The sequence below is a fragment of the Sus scrofa genome, chromosome 9 (assembly GCF_054392235.1).
Source record: "Sus scrofa isolate SSC_HxYL_T2T_F1_AM1 chromosome 9, Sscrofa_HxYL_maternal_Yorkshire_Landrace_v2.0, whole genome shotgun sequence".
Lineage (NCBI taxonomy): Eukaryota > Metazoa > Chordata > Mammalia > Artiodactyla > Suidae > Sus > Sus scrofa.
The window spans coordinates 129,280,046-129,303,675 of NC_139391.1; the positions used below are offsets into that span (position 1 = coordinate 129,280,046).

Sequence of the window (23,630 nt, forward strand, 5' to 3'; positions counted from 1 at the left end):
TGGTGCCGTGGGTTAAAGGATCTGATGTTGCCACAGCTGTAGGGTAAGTAGCAGCGGCGGCTTGGATTCACTCCCTGGCCCGGGGAACTTCCATATGCCATGGGTATGGCCCATAAAAGAAAAAAGAGAAAATCGGGGTGATCCCATGGTGATACAGACGCATGTACCAGCAATCATGACCAAGTTCACCAGACTTGCCATTGCGATATAGATTGAGTCAGATTTGCTCAGCTCTGTGGCTTTGACTCAGCATCTCGAATATTTTGGATGTAGCAATTCTCGCTCTGAATCAAAGAACTTCGTAAAGAAAAATTAAAAGAAAAATGGTTCCACTTTCACGGACATTTAACCTCTGTAAAGAGCCCATATATCCCCTTAGGTTATGCAGCTTTGTCATGAGTCACCCGAGGTGGGTCATCCCAGCGAGATAATTAGAGCAGGTGACTCGGACTGTAACCGGCTCAGCTGGAAAGCCTGGCCTGAAGACAAGGTTCTTATCCTCAAAGAGCCTGTAGCCCAGCAAAGAAGGGTGGCAGTGAAGGATTTACCATGCTGTCTCTTCTTTTACGCTGTGTGGTCCATTTGCCCACCCAGCCACAGTGAGCCTGGTTCTCACTTTTCTATGGGGGAATAGCTGTCTCAGACTCACTGTAAACAGCTTCGTAGGAGGCAGTGGAGGCCAGCGATGATTTATATCTTGTTTGAAAGCTGACATGCATTACACGCTTACGCGGTGCCAGGCATTTCTCTGAATGCTTTCATCTAGTAATTAATTTAATCTTCACAAATAACCCTACGAAGAGGGTGCTATTATTATTTTCATTTTACAAATGAGGTATCAGAGGCTTAGAGTGGGAGGTGATGAAACTTGTCGAGGGCTGAGTGGCATGTTGGTGGCGGGGACCGTTCCCACCAGGTGCCATCTCTGGCTACATGCTGGCTGCAGGGATCCCTAAATCAGTGGCACCAGTTTAATTCCCTATGTGACTTCTCAGTCTCCCAATCAACCAGCGGGTATTTTTCGCTTTCAAATAATAACTTCCGGGGGCTATCTGTTGTATATTCAATTTCAAATGCAGAAGCATGCATCTTACTCCAAACTACCGTTCCATGTGTGGCAAATGAAGCCAACAGCATTCATAATCCCCAAAGTGGTCACAGATTTTGGATGTCACATCACTTTCTCCTAACTATAGCAACTGGTCTTATTTTTAGGTGATGACCTTGTGGACTCAGCAACAGGGCTGAGTTATCCTCAATTCTTACAACTACATGTATAATAAGCCCTGATAACCTTTTTTCTATACTTTGAAATTCACTGTGTGTATGTGTGTGTGTGTTTCTCTCCTGACACCTAAATTCTTGAGATGTGTGCAGCCATCAGTGATACTGGGCGGTTTCTCTTAATTTTACTTTTTTTGCATATATATGACCCAGGCAGTGGATTAGACTATATTAACATTTGAGTTATTAAAAATGTCTTAGCTAGTAAGTTACTTATTACTAAGTATAATTAAATAATAATAATAGTGCTATTTTAAAAATGAAAGTGTGTATATATATTTGAAGGGTTCTCAAAAGGAAGCAGACTCTCTTGATTTACATTTTAAAGATGAATCATCTTCAAACACCTTCCTGAGTCCTCAAGTGCATGGAGATCCTATCTACATAAGCCCTGAGAGTGCTTGTTGGGACTTGAAACAGGAAGCTGTTCTTCATCTGTCCTTTAAACCCAATTGTCCACAACCCTTAAGAGGAGCTCATGATGTAGGAACTGGGACAGCTGTTTTTGTTTTAATGAGATACTTTGAAAACCCAGTGTTATTGTTTTGGACGTTTGGGAACATGAAATCAATCCATTCTGTTCACAGTAAGAGCTTGTGTATGCTGCCGTGTCAACTTTGCAAGGCTTGGAGGAAGCCTAGATGATAAGAGTATAAAGTACTTTTTGGAACACCTGCTATGTGTGAGACGTTGAATTAGGCATTTCACATACTTTAGTTCCAAGTCTTTTTTTTTCTTTTTTTGTCGGTTTTTTGTTTTTGTTTTTGTTTTTTTTTTTTGCCTTTTCTAGGGCTTCTCCCGTGGCATATGGAGGTTCCCAGGCTAGGGGTTCCCAGGCAGCCGCTGGCCTACACCAGAGCCACAGCAACGCGGGACCTGAGCCACATCTGCAACCTACACCACAGCTCATGGCAACACCGGATCCTTAACCCACTGAGTGAGGCCAGGGATCAAACCTGCAACCTCATGGTTCCTAGTTGGATTCGTTAACCACCGAGCCACGATGAGAACTCCTAGTTGCAAGTCTTAGGACAGTTCCCCAAGGTTTGGTTGCTTTCTCTTTAAAGAAGGGAGGCGGGGCATTTCCCCAAGGACATGCAGCTCAGCAGTGGTATTTGGAGTGAGATCTGCCCAGGCTCTTTTCCTGCCCCCAGCTTCTAGAGCTGTATTCTCTAGATCATGTCCTATGGAATATTGTATTCCCCAAGATAACAATAGGTGTTGCCTATAAGAATGCCAAACAATGTTTGGAAACATTGGCATTAAAAAGTTAAACAGGAGTTCCCATCATGGCACAGCAGAAATGAATCCGACTAGGAACCATGAGGTTGCAGGTTCAATCCCTGGCTTCGCTCAGTGGGTTAAGGATCTGGCATTGCCGTGAGTTGTGGTGTAGGTCAAAGACACTGCTCGGATCCCAAGTTGCTGTGGCTGTGGTGCAGGCCGGTGGCTACAGCTCCGATTAGACCCCCTAGCCTGGGAACCTCCATATGCCGCAGGTGCAGCCCTAGAAAGACAAAAAGGCAAAAAGACAAAAAAAAAAAAAAAAAAAAAAAAGTTAAACAACTGTAAACCAACAGTAACGAAAAAAAAAAAAAATCATCGAATTCTTAAAAAAAAAAAGTTACACAGGATTCATGCCTATGGAGTGTACTATTACGTGATAAATCCCTGAAAGATTTAGTGCGTGCCATTTTCCATGCTCCTTCGAACACAGAATGCCTGTTTCCAAGTGATGACTCTTAATTCCCCTCAAAAGTGTTTCATAGAGTACTGTTGAGGGCCATTTGGGCAAAACTCAAAAACAAAGTACAGTCTTGTCCACCTTATAAGAATAACTTGTTTCTGAAAAACTGCTGTAGGGAGAGATCTTAAATTGAAAGCATAATTTCCACTCATTCAAATGGAGGGAAAAAATGTGTTTCTGGGTTCCAGATTAACATGCATTTATGTTAAAAATTGTGTTAAAGAGAGAACATTTAATGTTATTTATCAAAGCAAAAATTCAAACAGGAATTTACTTTCTTGGCTCTGCCGCTGTTTGTCTCTAAATGCCAACCCCAATGGCCTCTCTTCCTCTCATTTGTTGCACATGCTCTTGCCTTAGATCCTGAAAACTATACCCCGGTCCTCTCCTCTCAGCCCTCCTCAGAATTCCCCTCCCTTGGCTTCCGCTGTCCTGAGACTTTCTCCCTGCTCTGGTCATCATTTCTCTTAATCAGTGAAGTTCCATTTCTGCCCAAGGCACCCGCCCTCCAATCTCTGTCTGCTCCTGGAGTGATCTCACACTTGCTATGGTTTCCTGCTCTGCCTGCGAGCTGAGAGCTCCCAGACTTTCCTCTCCAGCCTCTTTCTTGAGCTCCAAGTGAATATTTCCACCTCAGTATGCCACTTGAGACTCAAGTTCACTAGGTCCCATCAAACTTGTTATCTTGGTAACTGAACGTGAGAGCCTTTTCCTCCTTGGACCTCTGGTTTGTCAATAGCCTCACATGTGGTTGTGCCCCCGTACCCACCCCAACAGGGGACCAATAGTCGTCCATGGGGTCCCCCACCCCCATCACCCATGTCCCAAGTCTGTTCGTTCTACATCTGCAGTGGCTGTCATGGCTTGTCTCTCCTCTTCTCACCCTGACTCCTCTAACCCCGGGTCATTGTGTCAGGGGAGGAGTTTTTCTATGACACCTGCTGCTCTCCCTTCTCCCAAGTCATCCTGCAGTTGCTCCAGTATTGTCTTTCTAAACTGCAGGTCTCATCTCATCACCACCTGCCTGATCATCTGAGGGCTCCCTGTTATCCACAAATGGGTGTGTTATCCTTCTATCAGCTCTTAATTCACCATGAGCTAATAAATGAAGTGCCTAATGCAGTGCCTCACATGTGGCAGGTGCTCAAAAAATGTAGTTTATATTATTTTCACCGAGGGCCCTTTCAAGCCTTGCAAAGTTGACCTGGAGATGTTCACAAGTTCTAACTGTGACTGTGACTAATTTATTTCACATTCCACCTGTGGCATAAAAGTCTTTCTATAGGCACAGAGCCAATACCTATACTGATTTGCATTGTATCTAAAAGTGAATTAAAAGCTCACAGACGGATAAGAAGGTTAGGAAAAAAAAAAAAAAAAAAGGAGCAGCTGGTTAGTGCTCCATTGGCTTTATCGACTGTAAGTAACCTAATCATCACAGTTAATTGAGATATATGGATTACATTATAATTCTGCCGGCTGCAGGGAAATTATAAGGTAGGTGACCAACCTTCCACCTCATCTTTTGGCCTCCTCCTAACTCCTTTCGCAAAGCCCCCGCCTCTTTCTCGGCATCTGTACATTAACCCACAGGTCTGTGGGCCTCTTCTTTGTGCCGGGCCCTGGGGATAGTCAGAGGCAGGCAGGGCTGGGGACCAGGGGAGCGGTGGGATGGCTACTCAGATATGGGAGTCAGAGAAGTCTTCCGTAGGGAAGTAATATTTAATCAAGACCCAAGTGCTGAGTAAGGACCAACTAGGGGAGGTTCTGGGCAAAGAATATTCCAGGCTTCGGGAGCAGCAGGTGCATATGGCCTGAGGAGGGAAGCAGTTAACACATTTCTGGAACAGGGAGGGAAGTAGGGCCCTGGACCTCAGTGACAGAGGGCAGGAGATGAGGTAAGAGAGGTGAGTTTTGCAGGCTGAGGTACAAGGTTTGCATTTTATTCCACTCTGAGTAGGGACCCACCAGAAGACACAGATGAGTCGTAGGACCGGAATTCATTTGAAAAGGGGCACTCTGGATGCTCTGCAGAGGATGGAACGTAGAGAGGCAAGGATGGGGGCAGGGAGGGGAGTGCGAGGCGGGGTCCAGGTGAGAGAAGGTAGAGGCTTGACCTGGGATAGTGGGTGGGGAGGCGGTGGGAGTGGCACCTTCTGTTGCCCTGAGCCCCTCCTGTCTCATCAGTGCTCAGCCCAAGAGGTCCCACTTACCAGCGAGAGCCCGTCTATAAAAAATGAATCCTAGGACAAGTGCTGTAGTGCACAAACCCAGGTACGATGCACAGGGTCATCCCTCCTCGCGAGGGGGTGAGGCTCCAAGGGTGAGACTTTCTACCTCTCCAGGCAGGTAGAGCTATGTGTGGCTACGAGGCCTTTTTGTATTTTTTGAAAGATCGTATCATGTAAGCACTGACCCTTAAAAGATGGCATTTGCCTGCTAGAGATACGGGAGGGTGCGGCTTAGCTTCTCATCCTCACTGTCTGAGCTCATTCACAAATGTTCCTTCTTGAGGTCTCAAGGACTTGACCAACTACGCGATGTTGAAACCGGGGCAGAGATATGAATAATAATACTTTCAAGAGTAATTTCTGTGTCTTTCCCTGAAGAAGCTGTCATTGGTCGTCAGAACGTCCCCTAGTGGGCGGACGCGCATCCAGACGGTGTGAAAGAATGGCTTGAGGCGGCAGGTGGTGGCTGTTACTTAGTATTTGTTGAGCTCCTGTAGGTGACAGACGGTTGCTTCCTCATGTCATTTAAATTAAATGTGTCCTTTTCTTCTTTCCTTTCCCTACCTTGGGGTTACAGGTTCTCTTAGCGCCCGATGTGACAACGCTGGTCGGTGCAGCTGTAAGCCAGGTGTGACGGGAGACAGGTGTGACCGCTGTCTGCCAGGCTTCCACACCCTCACGGATGCTGGGTGCACCCAAGACCAGAGGCTCCTGTAAGCACCTGCCCCGCCACCGCCACTGCCATGACAAATGGCAGTTGTGTCAACATTAGGAATCTCTTACATTGACTGAGTGCCCACGTTGTGCCAAACACTGTTCCGAGGGCTTCAAGAGGGTCATCTCATTTAATCCTCACAGTAACCCTTCAAGGTCGGGATTAGCATTGTACTTGGGTCAAAGATAAATCGAAATCATGAGAGGTTACATAAGATGCTCATGTTGCTGGTGAGAGTGGACTTCACGTTCAGGCCCAGAGTTCTGGCTCTGGAGCCCATGCGCTTCACCCTGACCACGGCCCATCTTTTAGGAGGACAGGGATGGAAGTGAAGAGGCCTTCAAATTTCAACCTGGGGAGTTTCCGTTGTGGCGCAGCGGAAGCGAATCCGACTAGGAACCATGAGGTTGCGGGTTTGATCCCTGGCCTTGCTCAGTGGGTTAAGGATCCAGCGTTGCCCTGAGCTGTGGTGTAGGTCGCAGACACAGCTTGGATCCTGTGTTGCTGTAGTTGTGGGGTAGGCCTGCAGTTATAGCTCCAATTTGACCCCTGGCCTGGGAACCTCCATATGCCATGGGTGCCGCCCTAAAAAGCAAAAATAATAATAATAATGAAAATACTAAATATTGACTTTTTTCATTGTGAAAGTCTTGCAACCAAAAAAAAAAAAATTCAGTAAAACTAACAGCAATTTCACTCCTAGGTATATATTCAAGAGATATGAAAATATATGTATCTGTACAGAAACTTGTACACAAATGTTCACATTAGCGGTATTCATGATAGCTAAAGCAGGGCAACAACCCAGATGTCCATCAGCTGATGAGGGATGAACAAGATGTGGCATATTCGTGTGATGGGATTTTATTCACCCATAAAAAGAATGAGCTACTGACACACGGTAACATGGATGAACCTTGAAAACATGCTAAGTGATAGAAATCAAACACAAAAGACCACATGTTGTATGATTCCATTTATAGCAGATGTTCAGAAAAGACAAATCTATAGAGACAAAAAGCTGGTTAGTGGTTGCCTAGAGCTGGGGGAAGGGGAAGAAATGGGGGTGATTCTTAAAGGACACAGGGTTTCTTTGTGGAGTGATAAAAAGGTTCCAAACCTGCCGTAGCGCGGGTTGCGCAACTCTGAGAATCAACTAAGAACCATTGAATCGTACACGTTAAATGAGTGAATTGAGTGGTATGAATTATGGGTCAATAGACGTGTTACCAAAAGAAAGAACTAAATGAACCCCCAACAGCAAGTAGATGGAATCAGTCATGGTGAAAGCAGACACTGTTGAATTCAACGATAGAGAAATAGGTGATAATTTTTAAAAAAATGTCAACTGACCCAAATAGTCAACCAAAGTAGACAGTTGAGTGGTGCGTTGGGTTTACCTTCTGGTGCAAACCCCTCCTCTCTTTAGGAGTGGGTAGCAAACATTGCCTCGACTGGCTGCTGTCCACAGACCACGCTTTGAGTAGCACTTGCATGGCCAAATGAATTCTTCAGGGGTCTGAGAGCGATGGGCATGGACAGGAATATCCAAGAGAGGCCTCACTGAAGATGAAAGATGGACTCAAGTCGGTGACATTTGCTTGTGAGCGCTAGATCTGTATGTGTATAGTTGCAAAGCCTTTGGAAAGACATCGCTGAGTTTCTTTTCCTTCTTTCCCAGAGACTCCAAGTGTGACTGTGACCCAGCTGGCATCTTGGGGCCCTGTGACGCAGGCCACTGTGTCTGCAAGCCAGCTGTCACCGGAGAGCGCTGTGACAGGTCTGTGTGAACTGTGACCTGACAGACACAGCAGGGAAAGTCCTTGGCCACTAGCGTGAGAATTCATCCTCTGAGTGCAGTTATGGCAAGGGGACACTTAACAAATGTTGATGACCTTCTTCCTGCCCTCTGTCCTCAAAGACCAGGCTTTAAAATAAGTGACAACCAAGCCCCTAAATCTTACTGAACTCCACACTTTTGCTGTGGATCCCTTCTCTTTGTTTATGTTGGGGCAGAGGCACAGCGGCCCCAGAGAGTGCCCTGGCCAGCAGGCTCTGAATCCCAGGTGCTCCCAATACAGGGTGGTATGCAGCCATGAGGTCACATGACTCGACTTGGTCCCAGAAGAGGCCTGGCCTCATTAAACATGGGCAAATCCTAGTAAGAGGGGATATTGCAGCGTATGGCCATGTATAACCATCATGTGCAGAGAAGGACTGCCCAGGGATGGGATGGTGGGTAGGAGGGTGTGTGTGCTCGAGTACACACACACACACACACACACACACACACACACGTGTGCACAGGCACACACACCAGGGGAAAAGGTGAGAACCCTCTGTGGGTCCCAAGCCGCATTGGGGCAGGAGATGCAATGAGGCTGATCCATCCTCAGTTGCTGCTGCAGGAAATTCCTTAAGCACAAACTGTGCTCAGACTTAAAACTCTTCCCCACACCCCCTGAGACTTGTGAGTCGAAGGCTGGGAGGTGGGCCCCAAAGGAAAAAGCTTTCTCTTTATTTCCTTAAAAGAAAGAAAGCAGTTCTTTGGCATCCTGCCAATCACTTATACCTGGGCAGAGGAAGTGCCAGGTGCATTCCTAGCCGGGGGTGGGGGGTGGGGGGTGGGGGGTGTGTGTGGGGTTCTTTGCTGCTCAGGTGGGGGTAGGGAAATGGGGCTTAGGTGTTATAAGAGTCACTTTTTGAAGACATATTTCATTTCAAAATATAACACAGAAATCGAAAGCCATGTAAAATAAATGTTGTCAGTACCCCCAATTACCTGAAATAGACCTTTGCTAAAAAATGTGCCAGTCCTGTGACACCCTCCCTCCTGCCTAGAAGCGACCACTGTTCTGACTTCCTTACTTTTCTTCATAATTTATCACCCAAGAACACCCTTAAACACTGTGGGTTAGTTTTGCCTGATTCCCTCCCCTCCGTTCCCCTCCACCCATCACTCCCTCTCCCCCTTCTGTCTCCTCCTCTCCCCCTCCCGTCCTCCCTTCTTCCCCTTCCTTCTGCTGCATCCCTTCTTTCTTCCTTGTTTTTTCATCTCTTTTAATCTACAGGTTTCCTCCACAGAAACTCTAATGATTTTTTTAAACCCTTGCTCTATAGAGGGAAGAAACCAATACTTATGTATCACTATTTTCCGAAGCATCTACTCTTCACAGCTAACCTGCTTTTCTGTGACTTTGCGCCATGACCAGACTCCTGACATATAGTCCATAGTCCAGGGGACCACACCACATGATTCACCGGCAGATGAACCGGAGTTTGAGTCTTGCGCCAGCCATTTATCAGCTGTATGACCTTGAACACGTCTCTTCACCTCTCTGGCCTTGGTTTCTTCCTCTGAGTAAATGAGATACCCGTTCCTGTCACACAGGGTTGTGGGGAGGATTAAACGAGGGAGCACACATAAGGTGCCTGGCACGACACAAGTGCTAAATAAATCATCATCAAAACTGCCGTTATTTCACGTAGACGAGAAGAAGAAAACAAATCCTTCCCAGCTTCCCCCGCCTTCCTCTCGGAGACCTCAGCATCTGGGACTTGTCTGCCAGCTGCGGTCCTCAGAGAAGTTTCTGGAGGGCTTGAGCTGGGAGCAGAGGGGCCGCCAGCCTACATTTGGCTTTTGCAGAGAGCCCTTAGCCATCCTTATTTGGCAAACCTCCCCTCCTCATCCACTGTGGGTCAGAGCCCACTTTCAAGGGGCAGGGATGGTGCCTCGTGCCAGGAACGGTGATCTTGGTGGGGGTGGGTCAGTACAGCTGAGTGGGGGCTGGGCTGGGAGCTGTTGCCTTTCTCCTCCTGGCCCCCTCCCCCTTCTGCCCCCATTAAACACATGCTCCAGGGCAGGCCACTCTGCGTGTCCCTGCCTGCCCCCCTCCTCGTCTTGCCCACGTGGCCTCCACTTGGTTCCTTAACAGGATGGGCAAAACCACTGTTTCCAGACCGCTATGTCAAACGCGATTCTGCTGTACCAGAGCCTGAGAGAGGGAATGTTCTTCATGCTCTCTCAGTGGGGGGCTGTGACCGTCCATCAGGGGGCCTAGGAATGGGGGTGGTACCTGCAGTGCGCAGTGCAGTATTGCTCACCTCTGGGAATTCATGGGCGGGGTGGGAGAGAAAGCAGGAGTGCTCAGTCACCACGTTCTCTGTAGGGACAAGGAATAACCGGTAACACTGCCCTGATTTCTCAAACACCTCTGCAGGTGCCGACCAGGCTACTACCACCTGGACGGGGGGAACCCTGAGGGCTGCACCCAGTGCTTTTGCTATGGGCATTCGGCCAGCTGCCAAAGCTCTGGCGACTACAGTGTCTATAAAGTCACCTCTACCTTCAACCAAGGTAAAGCGTTCTGTTTCCTAGGTTCTTGCTTTTCATGTCGTATAGGGTTCTGTGGTTATAGACTTCCATCCACTGAATGGGGTCCTTGAGTCATTTTTAACAACCGTCTCCTAGCTTTCTGGACATTATTTTGTCAGGCAATAAGGCAGAGCCTAGAGTCTAGAAAGAGTTATAACTGAACTGAAACAGGTTACTCAGGCCAGCTTATAAATAACTTAAAAGAGTCACTAAAAAGAAACCAGATTTTCATCTCCCTGCATTTCCCGTCCCATCTATTTCAAAACCACAAAAGAATCATTCATTTGGATTGAGGGGCTTAACAGGAGTCTTTCTGGAATTCACATTCACTAATAACCCTGCTTTCAAATATGCCAAACAAGTTAATTTATGTGAAATTAGTTACCAAGCGACAAAGCGCTCAAAACATGGGGGATTAATACGATTTCAACTCTAATTTCCTCTTTAAACATACTAGACCAGCTTACCTCACGGAGGCCAAATGGTGTTTATGCAAATAAAATAAAAATACGAATTGCAGGCAGACAGAAACTCACTCTCTTATTCTAAGAGTCAGACTTGAAGGCAAGAAATCAAAGCAGCTATAGGGTAGGCGCAGGTGAACTTGAGGACCAAGCAGGGAGACGCCCAGGGAATTTTGAGGACTGGACACGTATGTGGAAATACAGAGAAAATGCCACTTGCTACTCGCTGCTGGGACTTTTTGGCGCTCAAGTCTTGTCTTGTTTAACTCAGCAGATGATGTGATTCATCCAACGGCACAGTGGTTTTATTTGTGTTCCAGATGTTGATGGCTGGAAGGCTGTCCAAAGAAATGGGTCTCCTGCAAAGCTCCAGTGGTCACAGCGCCATCAAGATGTGTTTAGCTCAGCACGACGATCGGATCCCGTCTATTTTGTAGCTCCTGGTATGTACGGTGTTTTTCCTACAGAAGCCAACTCATAAGACTAAGAGGGCAGGAGAGGAAAAGGGTGTTCAGAACTACGGAAATCTTATCACCTAGTGTCAGGTGTATCTCCAGAAGACAGCTGGGGCTTCTGCTCTGTTTGACAAATCAGGTAGAGTAGAACTGAGTGTCCGGGTGGTCAGACCCTGGGGGAGGTTCCTATTTTATTCAAATGGGAAGTTTCTAGGTTTCCCACCACAATGAGAAATAAAGGACTGGGGTCAAATCTGTGAGTCTATTGAGGAGCAGATGGAAAAGCAAAAACAAAGCATTTCTCAAAGCTTTAACGGCTTGTAAATGTTAAAAATGTATATACATATATTTTAAATTTATATATATATTTTAAAAAATTATATATATTAAAAATGTATATATACATTAAAAAATCTTACATATATATTTATATATATATATATATATATATATATATATATATATATATATATATATATATGTTAGAAAAGCTCTGGCTAGAATTCTAATGCTTGTTCACATCCTTAGCTAAAATGTGATTGATTCCTGGGCAAGGTGTCCTCTTAACCTCTCCAAACTTCAGTTCTTTTGGCTGTTAAGTGGGAATCATGAGGCCAGCTTCCCAGAATTACTGCCACCCACTGATGTTCATGGAAGTATTCTGTAAACTAGACGCAGTGTGTAATAAATAGCACTATTGCTGCTATAAGGGCCATGCTGTGCATCATCTAATAGATGGAATCGTCAGATAATCAGCCCCTTTTAGCATTTCAGTCCCGAACCCTTCTTTGTAGTCAGTAGCAGCGTGGCCACATCCAGTGCCATGAACTGGCTCTTCCGACGGGGTGGTGGAGGGAGGGTGGTGGGCAGGTGACAGAGGACTCCAAGAGAAATTGCCAACTGATGCACATTTGCTCACTGCGTTGCTTCTCTAGTCTCACAACTCATCTCCGTCTTTTTTCGAATTCCACTTCACAGCCAAGTTTCTTGGGAACCAACAGGTGAGCTACGGGCAAAGCCTGTCTTTTGACTACCGGGTGGACAGGGGAGGCCGACACCCATCTGCCCACGACGTGGTCCTGGAGGGTGCTGGTCTACGCATCACAGCTCCCTTGATGCCACTTGGCAAGACGCTGCCTTGTGGGATCACCAAGACTTACACGTTCAGGTAAGGAGAGAGACTACAAGAGGGTCAACCAGAGCAAACTGGGATGGAAGTCTGGATTCCTTTGTTCGTCCGTCCAATCATCATTCATTCATTCATTCAGTAAGCTTTTCTGAGCACCTGTTGGGCACCAAACGTGGTGTTATATGCTGAGACAGGTCATGATTCCTGCCCACAAGCCCCTGACAGGAGAGAAAAATAAACAGATGGTGACCATGCAGCTTGTACGTGACAGACAAGGCGGACACATGTGTTTAGAACACACACCGAAGGCCCCAGGAACTCACTTGGGAACGGTCATGGAGGCCTTCCCCAGGAGGTGTGATGAGCAAAGAGCAGCTGTCCAAGGAGAGGAAAGGGGGGAGGGATAACAAGGAGAAAATGGCTTGAGAGAGTTTTGTACATTTGGGAAGTTCCAAGTAGGTGAGCCTGGAGTAGGAAGCGAGGGCAGAGAAAGAGGCGGCGGTGAGGTCATGGATGGCCCTGTGTGGGTCTAAGGAGGTGGAATGGGATATTTTTTGATGTGTAGTTGACCTGTAACACGGTGTTATTTCCAGGTCTACAGCACAGTCATCCGATATTTCAGTACCCTACGAAATAATCACCACGGTCATTCTAGTTATCTGTCACCAGGCATTATTCCATTAGCGGTTATATTCCCTCTGCTGTGTATTTCATCCCTGTGGCCCACTGATTTTATAATGAGAAGTCTGTAGCTCTCAGTCTCCCTCATCTATTTCACTCATCCCCCACATACCCTCCCCTCTGGCAAATATCTGATCATTCTCTGTATCCATGAGTCTGTTTTGTTATGTTTATTTGTTCTTCAGATTTCATATATAAATGAAATCATATGGCATTTGTCTTTCTCTGAGTTATTTCACTTAGCATAGTACCTTCTAGGTCCATCCACGTTGTTGCAAATGGCAAGATTTCATTCTTTTCTTATGGCCAAGTAGTATTCCATTGTGTGTGTGTGTGTGTGTGTGTGTGTGTGAAACAAAAGTGTTAATGTTGTTTCTGTAAGAGCTATTCCAGTAAAAACAAACAAACAAAAAACAAAACAAAACAAAAAAACAAACTGAAAACAACAAAAAGAAGAACAGTGCAGGGGCTGGTGATGTGATGCTTTGAGGCAACATGACGCCAAGCTGGAAAGTGTTAGCTGTGGACAATGCAGAAGGTGGAAACAGACTATTGAAACTAGGAAGAGAGGATTTCCCATTATAGCTCCATGAGTTAAGAACCCAACTAGTATCCATGAGGATTCAGGTTCAATCCCTGGCCTCGTTCAGTGGGTTAAGGATCCAGCATTGCTGTGAACTGGGTGGTAGGTTGCAGACGTGGCTTGGATCCCACGGTGCTGTGGCTATGGTGTAGGCCAACAGCTACAACTCCAATTTGACCCCTAGCCTGGGAACTTACACGTGCCACAGGTACAGCCCTAAAAAGAAAAAAAATAATAAAGAAAAATGAAGACACTAGGAAGTGAAACATGCTCAGAAAACAAATCATTTGAACAATCAAACCAAAAATGGACAACAGCTCTTGAGGATCAGAGCTTCTGGAATTTAGAGATGTTCCTGATGTTAGGTTTTTGCATGAGCAAGAACAGAAAGTGGTCTCTGCGGACCTGAACCAGCTCTGGATGTCGTGACCCCTGGACCTTGGTTTCCTACCCTGGGATGCCCTCCACCACATCCTGTGGGGCTGGCGCTCCCCACAGAGGGGGAAGGTACCAGGTCTCTGCCTAGGAGGATGTGGCTACCAGTCCCTCACCCGTCCCTTGAAGCAGGACTGAGAAGGGGCTTAGCTGGTCCCATGTTCTTGGGCATAATTTATATCAGGTTTTCAAATTATAAGAATTGATGAGAGTTGGATTTTTCAGCTTTTGGTTTTAAATCATGCAGATTAAATGAACACCCAAGCAGTCACTGGAGCCCCCAGCTGAGTTACTTTGAGTATCGGCGGCTACTGAGGAACCTCACAGCCCTGCGGATCCGAGCTACTTATGGAGAATACAGTAAGTGGCTAAAAGAAATGAATTTCACTCTTCATAGGTTTTAGTTTAATTTGCTTCAGCTCTCTAAGCTGGCCAGTGTCTTTGAACAAGTAGACAAACTACTCGATGGTTTGATGTAGAGTCTGTGATTGAGTCTAAAGTTTTACATTCGAGAAGAAGTTGTTTAAAAGGAATGTTTGTCTAAAAGTGGTCAGCACCAATCAAGAGGGACCAATGCTACCCAGCTAAAAAGAGTCTCCGAATTTAGGTTAAAGCTGATTGTTTGAAGAAGATAACCTACGGCAAAGGGGTACGTTCCCTTAGGTCACAAATGGCATCTACACACTGTTCTTTTTATTTCTTGAGTAGCTTTCCTTTGGAATTATACTCAGTGCCACCAAGTGCAAACACCACCAGGTTATTCTGTTAATTCTTCTTTTTTTTTGGTTTGGTTTTTTAGGGCCGCACCTGCAGCATGGCAGCTCCCAGGCTAGGGGTTGAATCAGAGCTATAGCTGCCAGCCTACACCACAGCCACAGCAACTCAGGATCCGAGCTGCATCTGTGACCTACAGCACAGCTCAAGGCAATGCCAGATCCTTAAGCCACTGAGCAAGGCCAGGGATGGAACTTGCGTCTTCATGGATACTAGTCAGATTCGTTCCTGCTGCACCACAATGGGAACTCCCTAATTCCTATTATTGAACTTTGTGGACTACATACTGTGTTGGGTACTCCTAATCCCGATTAGAATTAAAAAAAAAATTTTTTTTTTGTCTTTTTAGGGTTGTACCTCTGGCATATGGGAGTTCCCAGGCTAGGGGCTGAATCGGAGCTGCAGCTGCCGGCCTACACCACAGCCACAGCTGTGCGAGAGCCAGGCCACCTCTGCCACCTACTCCACAGCTCACGACAATGCCGGATCCTTAACCCTCTGATCAAGGCTGGGGATCAAACCTGAGTAGTCAGGGATACTACTGAGCCACAGTGGGAACGCCATGATTGGAATTATTCAAATGAGAGCTCCTTAAGCTTTTTAGCACTCATGTAAAAAGGAAGCGTGGCTGGCACGTGCCATGTCCATGTTCAACAGTGAATGAAGCAGGAAGTAGAAAAGATATTTACTAACAACTTATTAATCTTTACTGTGTGCTGAGCACAATATAGCATATGCTTTGGAGCACATAACACATGCATCGGAGCACATAACACATGCATTGGAGCACATAACATATGCATTGGAGCACACTATAACACATGCATTGGAGCACATGATAACACATGCATCGGAGCACATAACACATGCATTGGAGCACACGATAACACATGCATCGGAGCACATAACACATGCATTGGAGCACACGATAACACATGCATTACCTCCTTTAATTTCACAACAAACACAGGAGGCAGATACCACTGTTATTTCTCCTCTATAGCTGAGGAAACACAGTCATGGACATATCGTGTGATGTCCGCAGATCACACAGCTAGTGAGGGCGGAGCCAGAATTTAAACTCTGATTTTTCTGACACCAGAGCCTGCACACTCAGTCAGGTTGGACCTTTACACCCCTATGCAAGACACAGTGAGTGAACACCTGTCTTTGATAGGGCGGTCGATAAAAAAAACTCATCTAAGAAAGAAACGGAAAATCTGATTCAATCCCATATGATGATTATAACTGGGAACCGGTCTCAGAGAGCTCTGAGGACTGTTCCAGAGAGGCAGAGGGGAGCCAGTGTACATGACTTTGGAAGGGGGCACATGAAATCAAGCCCGCATCTTGGGAGGAGGTTTCTGCTACTTGTGAGGAACAGATACCTTGTGAATGGTTTTAGTGCTTTTTGAAAGTATGGGAAGATGCAAGAAACTGGGTTCATAAAATATTCTCCTGAAAATATATCACTCTCCGAGGGCCAGTTCTGTTGGGTTCCCCAGAACACAAAGTGCCTTACCCTACTCTTCACCCCAGATTCCTTTCAGGATGTGCTGTAGATGAGCAACTGCAGTAGCTAAAGATTTGATTCTTATAGGAGTTCCCATCGTGGCTCAGTGGTAAACAAATCCGACTAGGAACCATGAGGTTGTGGGTTCGATCCCTGGCCTTGCTCAGTGGGTTAAGGATCCGGCATTGCCGTGAGCTGTGGTGTAGGTCGCAGATGTGGCTCAGATCCCGTGTTGCTGTGGCCCTGGTGTAGGCCGACGGCTACAGCTCTGATTCGACGCCTAGCCTGGGAACCTCCATATGCCTCGGGAGCAGCCCTAGAAAAGGCAAAAAGACAAAAAAAAAAAAAGATTTGATTCTTATAGAACTGGATGGCGGGCACCATCCTTTATTTTACAATCCCTTTCCTTTTGGTTTTAATTTCAACCAAAGTTTGGGAGGCCGTTTGTCCTGTGGTGCTAGGAATGCTCATTCCCAGGTCAGGCAAGGATTTTGTTGATAGGCCACTCAGTGTGCTATTACCAGACTAGGCCCTGTTAACAGTAACCAAAAGCCTTTGCACCACCTGTCTTAATCATCTGTTATGGTTCAGGAAACGGTTCCTTCTGGTGGCTTCTTTCCCTATGGAGAGTTATACTAGTACAGTCATTATAGGACTCTCTACTTGATCAAATTGTTTCAAGTTGCCCGATTGTCATTAATTTTATCTGAGGCTCAATCACACATTTGGTAAAGGAGGAAACAATAACCCTGTAAAATAGGCAGAATAGGAGTAATTTAGCTGGTAACATTGACAGGTCATAAGGAAATATTTAAGGTAAGAACTTCCTTTAGGTTTGACCCCTGTATCTCCCAAGTCATCTGACCAGTCGCTACCTTTAAGGCAAATGATATATTGGCCTCGAGCATAAAGTTCACCAAAGAGGTTGGCACAAGGTGAGTGGTGGGTCATCGCGACCCCTTACGAGATTGAGAAAGGAATGTCCTCCCCTAAGGAGGTACCTGGCTGGTGGCAGAAGGAGAACAATGAATGCTTATGGTTGAGCAGCTCTTTCCGCCGTAGCGGAGGTCTGGGTCACACATAGAGCAGATGCACAACGCAGCTGGGGGGAGGCGGAGGCCAAATGCAGAGGAAAAATGTCATGTTTCTCTTTTCCTTGTCTTCCTTTAAAGGGTGGATATTTACGTCATTCAGGGAGTTAAGAAAAATAAAATCCAGCCAGAGGCCTGACTTTAGATCCCTGGACCTTCCATGCCGCTTGCTACCTCTAACCTGTTCTTCTCCTGCAGGTACTGGCTACCTTGACAACGTGACCCTGGTTTCAGCCCGCCCCGTCTCTGGAACCCCAGCACCCTGGGTGGAACAATGTGTGTGTCCTGTTGGGTACAAGGGACAGTTCTGCCAGGAATGTGCTTCTGGTTACAAAAGAGATTCGGCCAGACTGGGACCTTTTGGCACCTGTATTCCATGCAACTGTCAAGGGGGAGGGGCCTGTGATCCAGACACAGGTGAGTGAAATGACCACCCCCCCCCACCCCCACCCCCCCGTCCAGATGGTTGGGGTGCCGCCAGGGGACTGGGGTCTCCCGTGGAAGTGAGAGCTGGGTAGGAAAGACTGTGCCTGAACACATTCCGGAGATGGGAGAGGATTAAGAAAAGCAGGGCTGGAGCCGGGGAAGGTGGACACGGTGCTTTATTACACCCAGTCCTTTTCATGATGGAAATGCCGCCAGGTTATGAGAAAGGTGCTCGGTTACAGGAAGTGGCCTTCATGGTTCAGTGCTGGGTGGGGGAGTTGGTGTCGAGTTGCAAGAACTCTTTGGGGAGATCAAAGGCGATGTCAGGACCTGAATGAATGTGCCGGCAAAGGCGAGTGATGTCAGGCCCTGGGGGAGAGGGGAGCAGTGCCGAGTCATGGATGGAAAAGGAAGTGCCCGTCTACTTAGCACGGGAGAGTGATGGTGAGATTCAGGGTCATGGCCACGTTTGGCGTTGGTACCAGGGCAGAGGCGCGTATCCGGGGAAACGCTTCCGAAAGCGAGGCTTTGAGTTTCGAAGCCCTGACGCCCACGCAGCATCTGTATTAAAGGAGGTGTATGGTGTCACCCCACTTGTTTCTCTGCCCCTCCATTCTTCCTCTGCCTCCCAGGAGACTGTTATTCAGGGGACGAAAACCCTGACATCGAGTGTGCCGACTGCCCCATCGGTTTCTACAACGACCCGCACGACCCCCGCAGCTGCAAGCCCTGCCCCTGTCGCCATGGCTTCAGCTGCTCCGTGATGCCCGAGACAGAGGAAGTGGTGTGCCACAACTGCCCCCACGGCGTCACTGGTGAGGCCCCTGCCTTCCCTCTGCCTAATCCGCCCCGCCCGGATGCCATAAATTCGCAAGGAGAGCGTCTATTCCAGGGGAGTTCTAGGGAGTTATCATTACTCAGGGCTCTTCTAAATGGGCTCATTTTAAAGATAAAGAAGAATTCCATGCCCAGAGCGTCGCCTGAGAAGGAGCAGGCTGTACTGTTATGGGAGGAAACATACAAAGCTGTTTTAGGAGATGTGTAATTAGATGAAATATAGGATTTAACTAAGTTTTTAAAAATGAACCAAAGTAGCAGTTTCTGCTGTGGCATAGTGGGTTAATTATTGTCTCTGTGGAGGTCCCAGCTCGATCCCTGGCCCGGCACAGTGGGTTAAGGACCCGGTGCTGCTGCAGCTGTGGCATAGGTCGCAGCTCTGGCTTGGATTCACTTCCTGGCCCAGGAACTTCCATATGCTTTGGGGGTGGCCAAAAAAAAAAAAAAAGAAAAACTTCGTGACCTTATAAATGTCACATCTCTCTGCTGGTCACTCTGAAAGAAGAGTTTCTTTTCAGCAGCAACCTTGATGGTATGGCTCTCAATCTGACTTTTCCCAGGCAGCTGCTGGTTAACTGGCAAGAAGGCTGCTAGTGGCACTTGTGTTCTAAAATCTGTGACTGCTGGGCAGCGGAGGATCCTGCCTTTACTGTGGGCACCTGCTCCCATGGCCACTGTTTTGGGGTCCAGGGGGAAGCTCCTCTGGAGGGTGACTTATATATTTTGGCCTCTGTGTCCGGCTCTGCTTGTCAATGGAGGATCACTTAGGCTTGGCCGTTTGTCCCTTCCAGGTGCCCGCTGCGAGCACTGTGCTGATGGCTACTTTGGGGACCCCTTTGGGGAACGGGGCCCAGTGAGGCCTTGTCAGCCCTGTCAGTGCAACAACAATGTGGACCCCAGTGCCTCTGGGAACTGTGACCACCTGACAGGCAGGTGTCTGAAGTGCATCCACAACACAGCCGGCGCCCACTGCGAGCAGTGCAAAGTGGGCTACTTTGGGGACCCCTTGGCTCCCAACCCAGCGGATAAGTGTCGAGGTAGGACTGCACCCCCAAACAGGCTGGACAGGCTGTGTGTGTGTGTGTGTGTGTGTGTGTGTGTGTGTGTGTGTGTGTGTACAGGTGTAAGACCATACCAATCAGCCAAGTCAATGGCAGGTAACATCACAGTGCTATTCTGATTTCTTTGACCAGCTGGCTTGTGAACAGCCTGGACCTTTCACCTGTCAAAGGCCTGAAGACCAGTTTCCCCTGCAGCAGGGCCCTGGGGGGTCAGAGCTGGAGGAGGTCCAAGGGTTAAGCTGGGTGGGAAAAGTGAAAAAGGTCAGGTTTACATTCCAAAGTGGAAGAGGAGATAAAATGGGGCCACTTCCTATGCCCAATCCCCAGGCGGGCAGGCGGGGAAGTGGCTGCCAAACCTGTATGAGGAGGGTAATAAATGACTTGAGACTAAGCCTGAACACACTGAAGTGGGAGGGGAGCGGGCTGTAAAGGAGCCAAAGAGACCCTTTCAGGAAGTCAGTGCGATTGATGTATAGAAAGGTAAGAGTCCACGTGTCTCCTAAGGAGACTGGGCTTCAAAGGGGTAGCATTCCTGGGGCGGCTTCAGATCAAAGTGTGAACGTGCAGATCTGGCCTCTTGCTCAGTCCTTCTTTCAAACTTCTGCGCGTGTTCTATGCAACTGAAGAGGCCAATTCAGTTCTGGGAGCTGGGCTGCCCCACAGACTCACCCCTGAGCCACAAAGGTCCCAGACGGCCCTGGTGCTCAGAACTCAGGAGCTTGCTTATTTTAAAATCCAGAGTGGCTCTGAGGACCCAGACTGGGGGATGCCTGGTTCCATAGGAGGTGTGCAGGGAGCCCAGAGCACCCCACTCACACCAGAGTCCCCAGTCCTGGAAATGCCCGAGGACCCCTGTGCAATCTGGGGCTTCTACCCAGGGGCCTGAATTTCACCTGCCTGATCCCAGCTTGTGAGTTAGCTGCGATGGCCCAGGATAGGAATTGTCTACACAGCATCAGTGGTACTGAGCTCAAGTCCAGTTTTTTAGCACAGCTATTGTATTTCATTGATCATGCCAGTTAATCTCTCTGAGCCTCCATTTCCTCATATGGATGAATCGTATTTAACTCAAAGCAGCTGCAAAGATAAAACAGCATATGAAAAAGTCACTGTAAACTATATGACTCCAGCTATAAAGTGCCATTAATAGAGATTTCACTGCCTTTAAACTATACATTGCTTCACTCATCTGTCTTTTCCTAAGCACCAACCCCATGTGGAGGCAGGTACTGAAGTTATCATAAGAAGTCGGTCTCAGCTCCCCAAATGCTCATATGCTAATAAGGAAGACACACAAAAATGTAAGCAAATAACAATAGGACATTAAGACATATGATCATATTAATACCATGCGCCACGTGTTTTGTGAGCACCGAAGATGGGGTAACCCAGAGAGTCACTGGAACCCCACCAGAGCAGTGTCTCACCCACTGTTACCTCCTCGGCTCCTAGAACAGGTGGTAGTCAATCAGTTCGATCGGATAAACAAAGGTGCTGCTTTGTTGCATTTCCTACGTCAAAGACAGGAGAGGAGAACGAAAACAACACTGGCTCTTTCAAGTTCTCATTCCAGCTTGCCATTTTCTTGCTCTGTGGCCTAGGACAAATTACTCAACCTCTCTGAGCTCATACGCCCCATCTGTAAAACAGAGAGATGTCTACATCTGGCACAACATGGGGCCAGAAGAAATGCTCTTCTCCCCGTGAGCAAAGCCAGAGTGTCTGCAGAATATCCACCTGGCTCACAATGTAACGAGAGGACGTAAAAAAGTGCCAGTAGGTGGGAGGCACTGTGGTAGTGTCTCTTCATCCACACACACACCACCGCCCCCTCCCCCCAAACTTGCCAGATGGTTCCTCTCTGTATCAGGATTGTGCTTGGAGGGACAGCCAAGAGATGAATCTAACACATATGAATCAACAAAGGCAAAGGATTCTTTGCCGTTGGTGACTTGATCTTCCTTTTATCTTTGCTATACCTTCAGTTTCTGGAATTGGCTTGACATGAAAGCTTCCTGTTTGTCTGTCTTTTGTCTCTAGCTTGCAACTGCAACCCAGTGGGCTCGGAGCCCGTGGCATGTAGAAGTGATGGCAGCTGTGTTTGCAAGCCGGGATTTGGTGGCCTCAACTGTGAGCATGCAGCACTAACCAGCTGTCCAGCTTGCTATAATCAAGTGAAGACTCAGGTGTGCATGCCAGCCAACCCTCATCCCACGAGTAAAATCCTTAAGTGTCTCTGGGTGGTTCTGTCACAAATCCAGGACCCTCCTAGTCTCCTGAGGACAGGTTGGGGATCACTGTTTCTTTCCCTTTTTTTGGCCACGCTCATGGCATGTGGACGTTTCCCGGCCAGGAGTTGAACCCAAACCACAGCAGTGACCCAAACCTCTGCAGTGACAACATTGGATCTTTATCTTGTTGTGCCACAAGAGAACCCCACTTTTTCTTGCTTTAGAAACTGCTATGTTAAAATTTTTTTTCATATAATAGTAATAATATTTCAGGCTAATGCTCTCATATATACCACTTTTATTTTTATTTATTAATTTTTTGTCTTTTGTCTTTTTAGGGCTGCCCCTGCAGCATATGGAGGTTCCCAGGCTAGGGGTCCAATCGAAACTGTAGCCGCTGGCCTATGCCGCAACCACAATACCACCAGATCCGAACCACATCTTCGACCTACACCACTGCTCACGGCAACGCTGGATCCTTAACCCACTGAGCAAGGCCAGGGATAGAGCCGCTGGTCCTATTTGATGCTAGTCGGGTTCGCTAACCACTGAGCCACAGTGGGAACTTTTAAAACCTCTTTTGCAGGTACTGTCACATTTGGTTCGTATAGTAACTTGGTCGAATTGGAAGAAAGAGCATTCTGATTTCAGCTCTCACTGAGGAAACAAAGTCTTAAAAGATCTGTAATTTTTCAAAGTCACATAGTCAGGTGCAACTGAGAGTCCCAACCATGTCCCCTGAATCTGAATTCAGTGCTCTTTTCACTGGAATATTCCCCTTTCTAGTCGGATTTTTTCCCCAAGCGATGTCCTGACAAAACACATGAAGAAGAATACAAAGACATAAAAGAGATGAGGAGTCCAGAAGCGTCAGGGCTGATCCAAACAGGAAGGCCTCCAGAAATTTCTCATTCCAGTTCTAGAGAAGAGTGAAGTGGATGTTGTTGTTAATTATTAATTTTATTTTGTTGGGGTGAAGGGTGGGGGAGGGGGCCCCCCAAACAGAGCCCAAATGTAGAAGAAACTCAACCTGTTGTTTACATTTATCTATTTAACCAGCACTCTCTTTATTCCGGGCACTGTTCAAAGCACTATACGAATACTAACTCATCTATTCCAAACAAGTCTGTGAGATACTATTATTGTTATTCCCATCCTACAGATAGAGAAAGTGACTTGCCCGGGGTCACATAGCTAGTGAGAAGTGGGGTCAGGCTGTAGACTCAGTCTACTCCAGAGTCTGAACTTCACTGCGACATGCCAAGTATTTCTGGGCATTTAGCTAATAGCCCCTGGGTACCTGGTATTTGACCATGGACTCCATCGTCTGTTCTGATCCTCTTTCCTGTGTGGTTTCAGATGGATCAATTTATGCAGCAGCTCCAGAGTCTGGAGACTCTGATTTCAAAGGCTCAGGATGGAGGTGGAACAATACCCAACACGGAGCTGGAAAGCAGGATGCAGCAGACTGAGCAGACCCTTGAGGACATTCTGAGAGAAGCCCAGATTGCAGAAGGTGATGCAGGCCAATTTCCCTTCACACAGGAGAGAATTCAGAGTAGAAAGCACTGCACTGGGTCATAGAATCTTCTGTGGGT

At 47.2% G+C, this 23,630-nt stretch overlaps 1 protein-coding gene and 1 long non-coding RNA gene across 4 annotated transcripts in view; one reads left to right on the plus strand and one right to left on the minus strand.

Moving 5' to 3' along the window:
• The window catches only part of LAMC2 (laminin subunit gamma 2), a 59,737-nt gene that overhangs the window by 19,907 nt on the left and 16,200 nt on the right, over positions 1-23,630 (plus strand). For 2 of the 3 annotated variants that reach the window (XM_021063800.2, XM_084977953.1), the window contains 11 exons: positions 5,840-5,975; positions 7,659-7,757; positions 10,198-10,334; positions 11,137-11,259; positions 12,250-12,439; positions 14,347-14,459; positions 17,676-17,894; positions 18,536-18,718; positions 19,532-19,777; positions 21,842-21,987; positions 23,392-23,548. In XM_021063800.2, coding sequence (XP_020919459.1) covers positions 5,840-5,975; positions 7,659-7,757; positions 10,198-10,334; positions 11,137-11,259; positions 12,250-12,439; positions 14,347-14,459; positions 17,676-17,894; positions 18,536-18,718; positions 19,532-19,777; positions 21,842-21,987; positions 23,392-23,548 — 1,749 coding nt within the window. Of the gene's footprint in view, positions 1-5,839; positions 5,976-7,658; positions 7,758-9,097; positions 9,286-10,197; positions 10,335-11,136; positions 11,260-12,249; positions 12,440-14,346; positions 14,460-17,675; positions 17,895-18,535; positions 18,719-19,531; positions 19,778-21,841; positions 21,988-23,391; positions 23,549-23,630 lie in introns of those variants that run through there. The other variant, XM_084977954.1, reaches the window with a different exon arrangement.
• LOC146400182 (uncharacterized) lies at positions 241-4,413 on the minus strand. The gene is made up of 2 exons (XR_014816487.1): positions 2,769-4,413; positions 241-2,079 (listed from the first exon to the last, which is right to left on the minus strand). It is a non-coding gene; the product is annotated as an uncharacterized LOC146400182 (long non-coding RNA).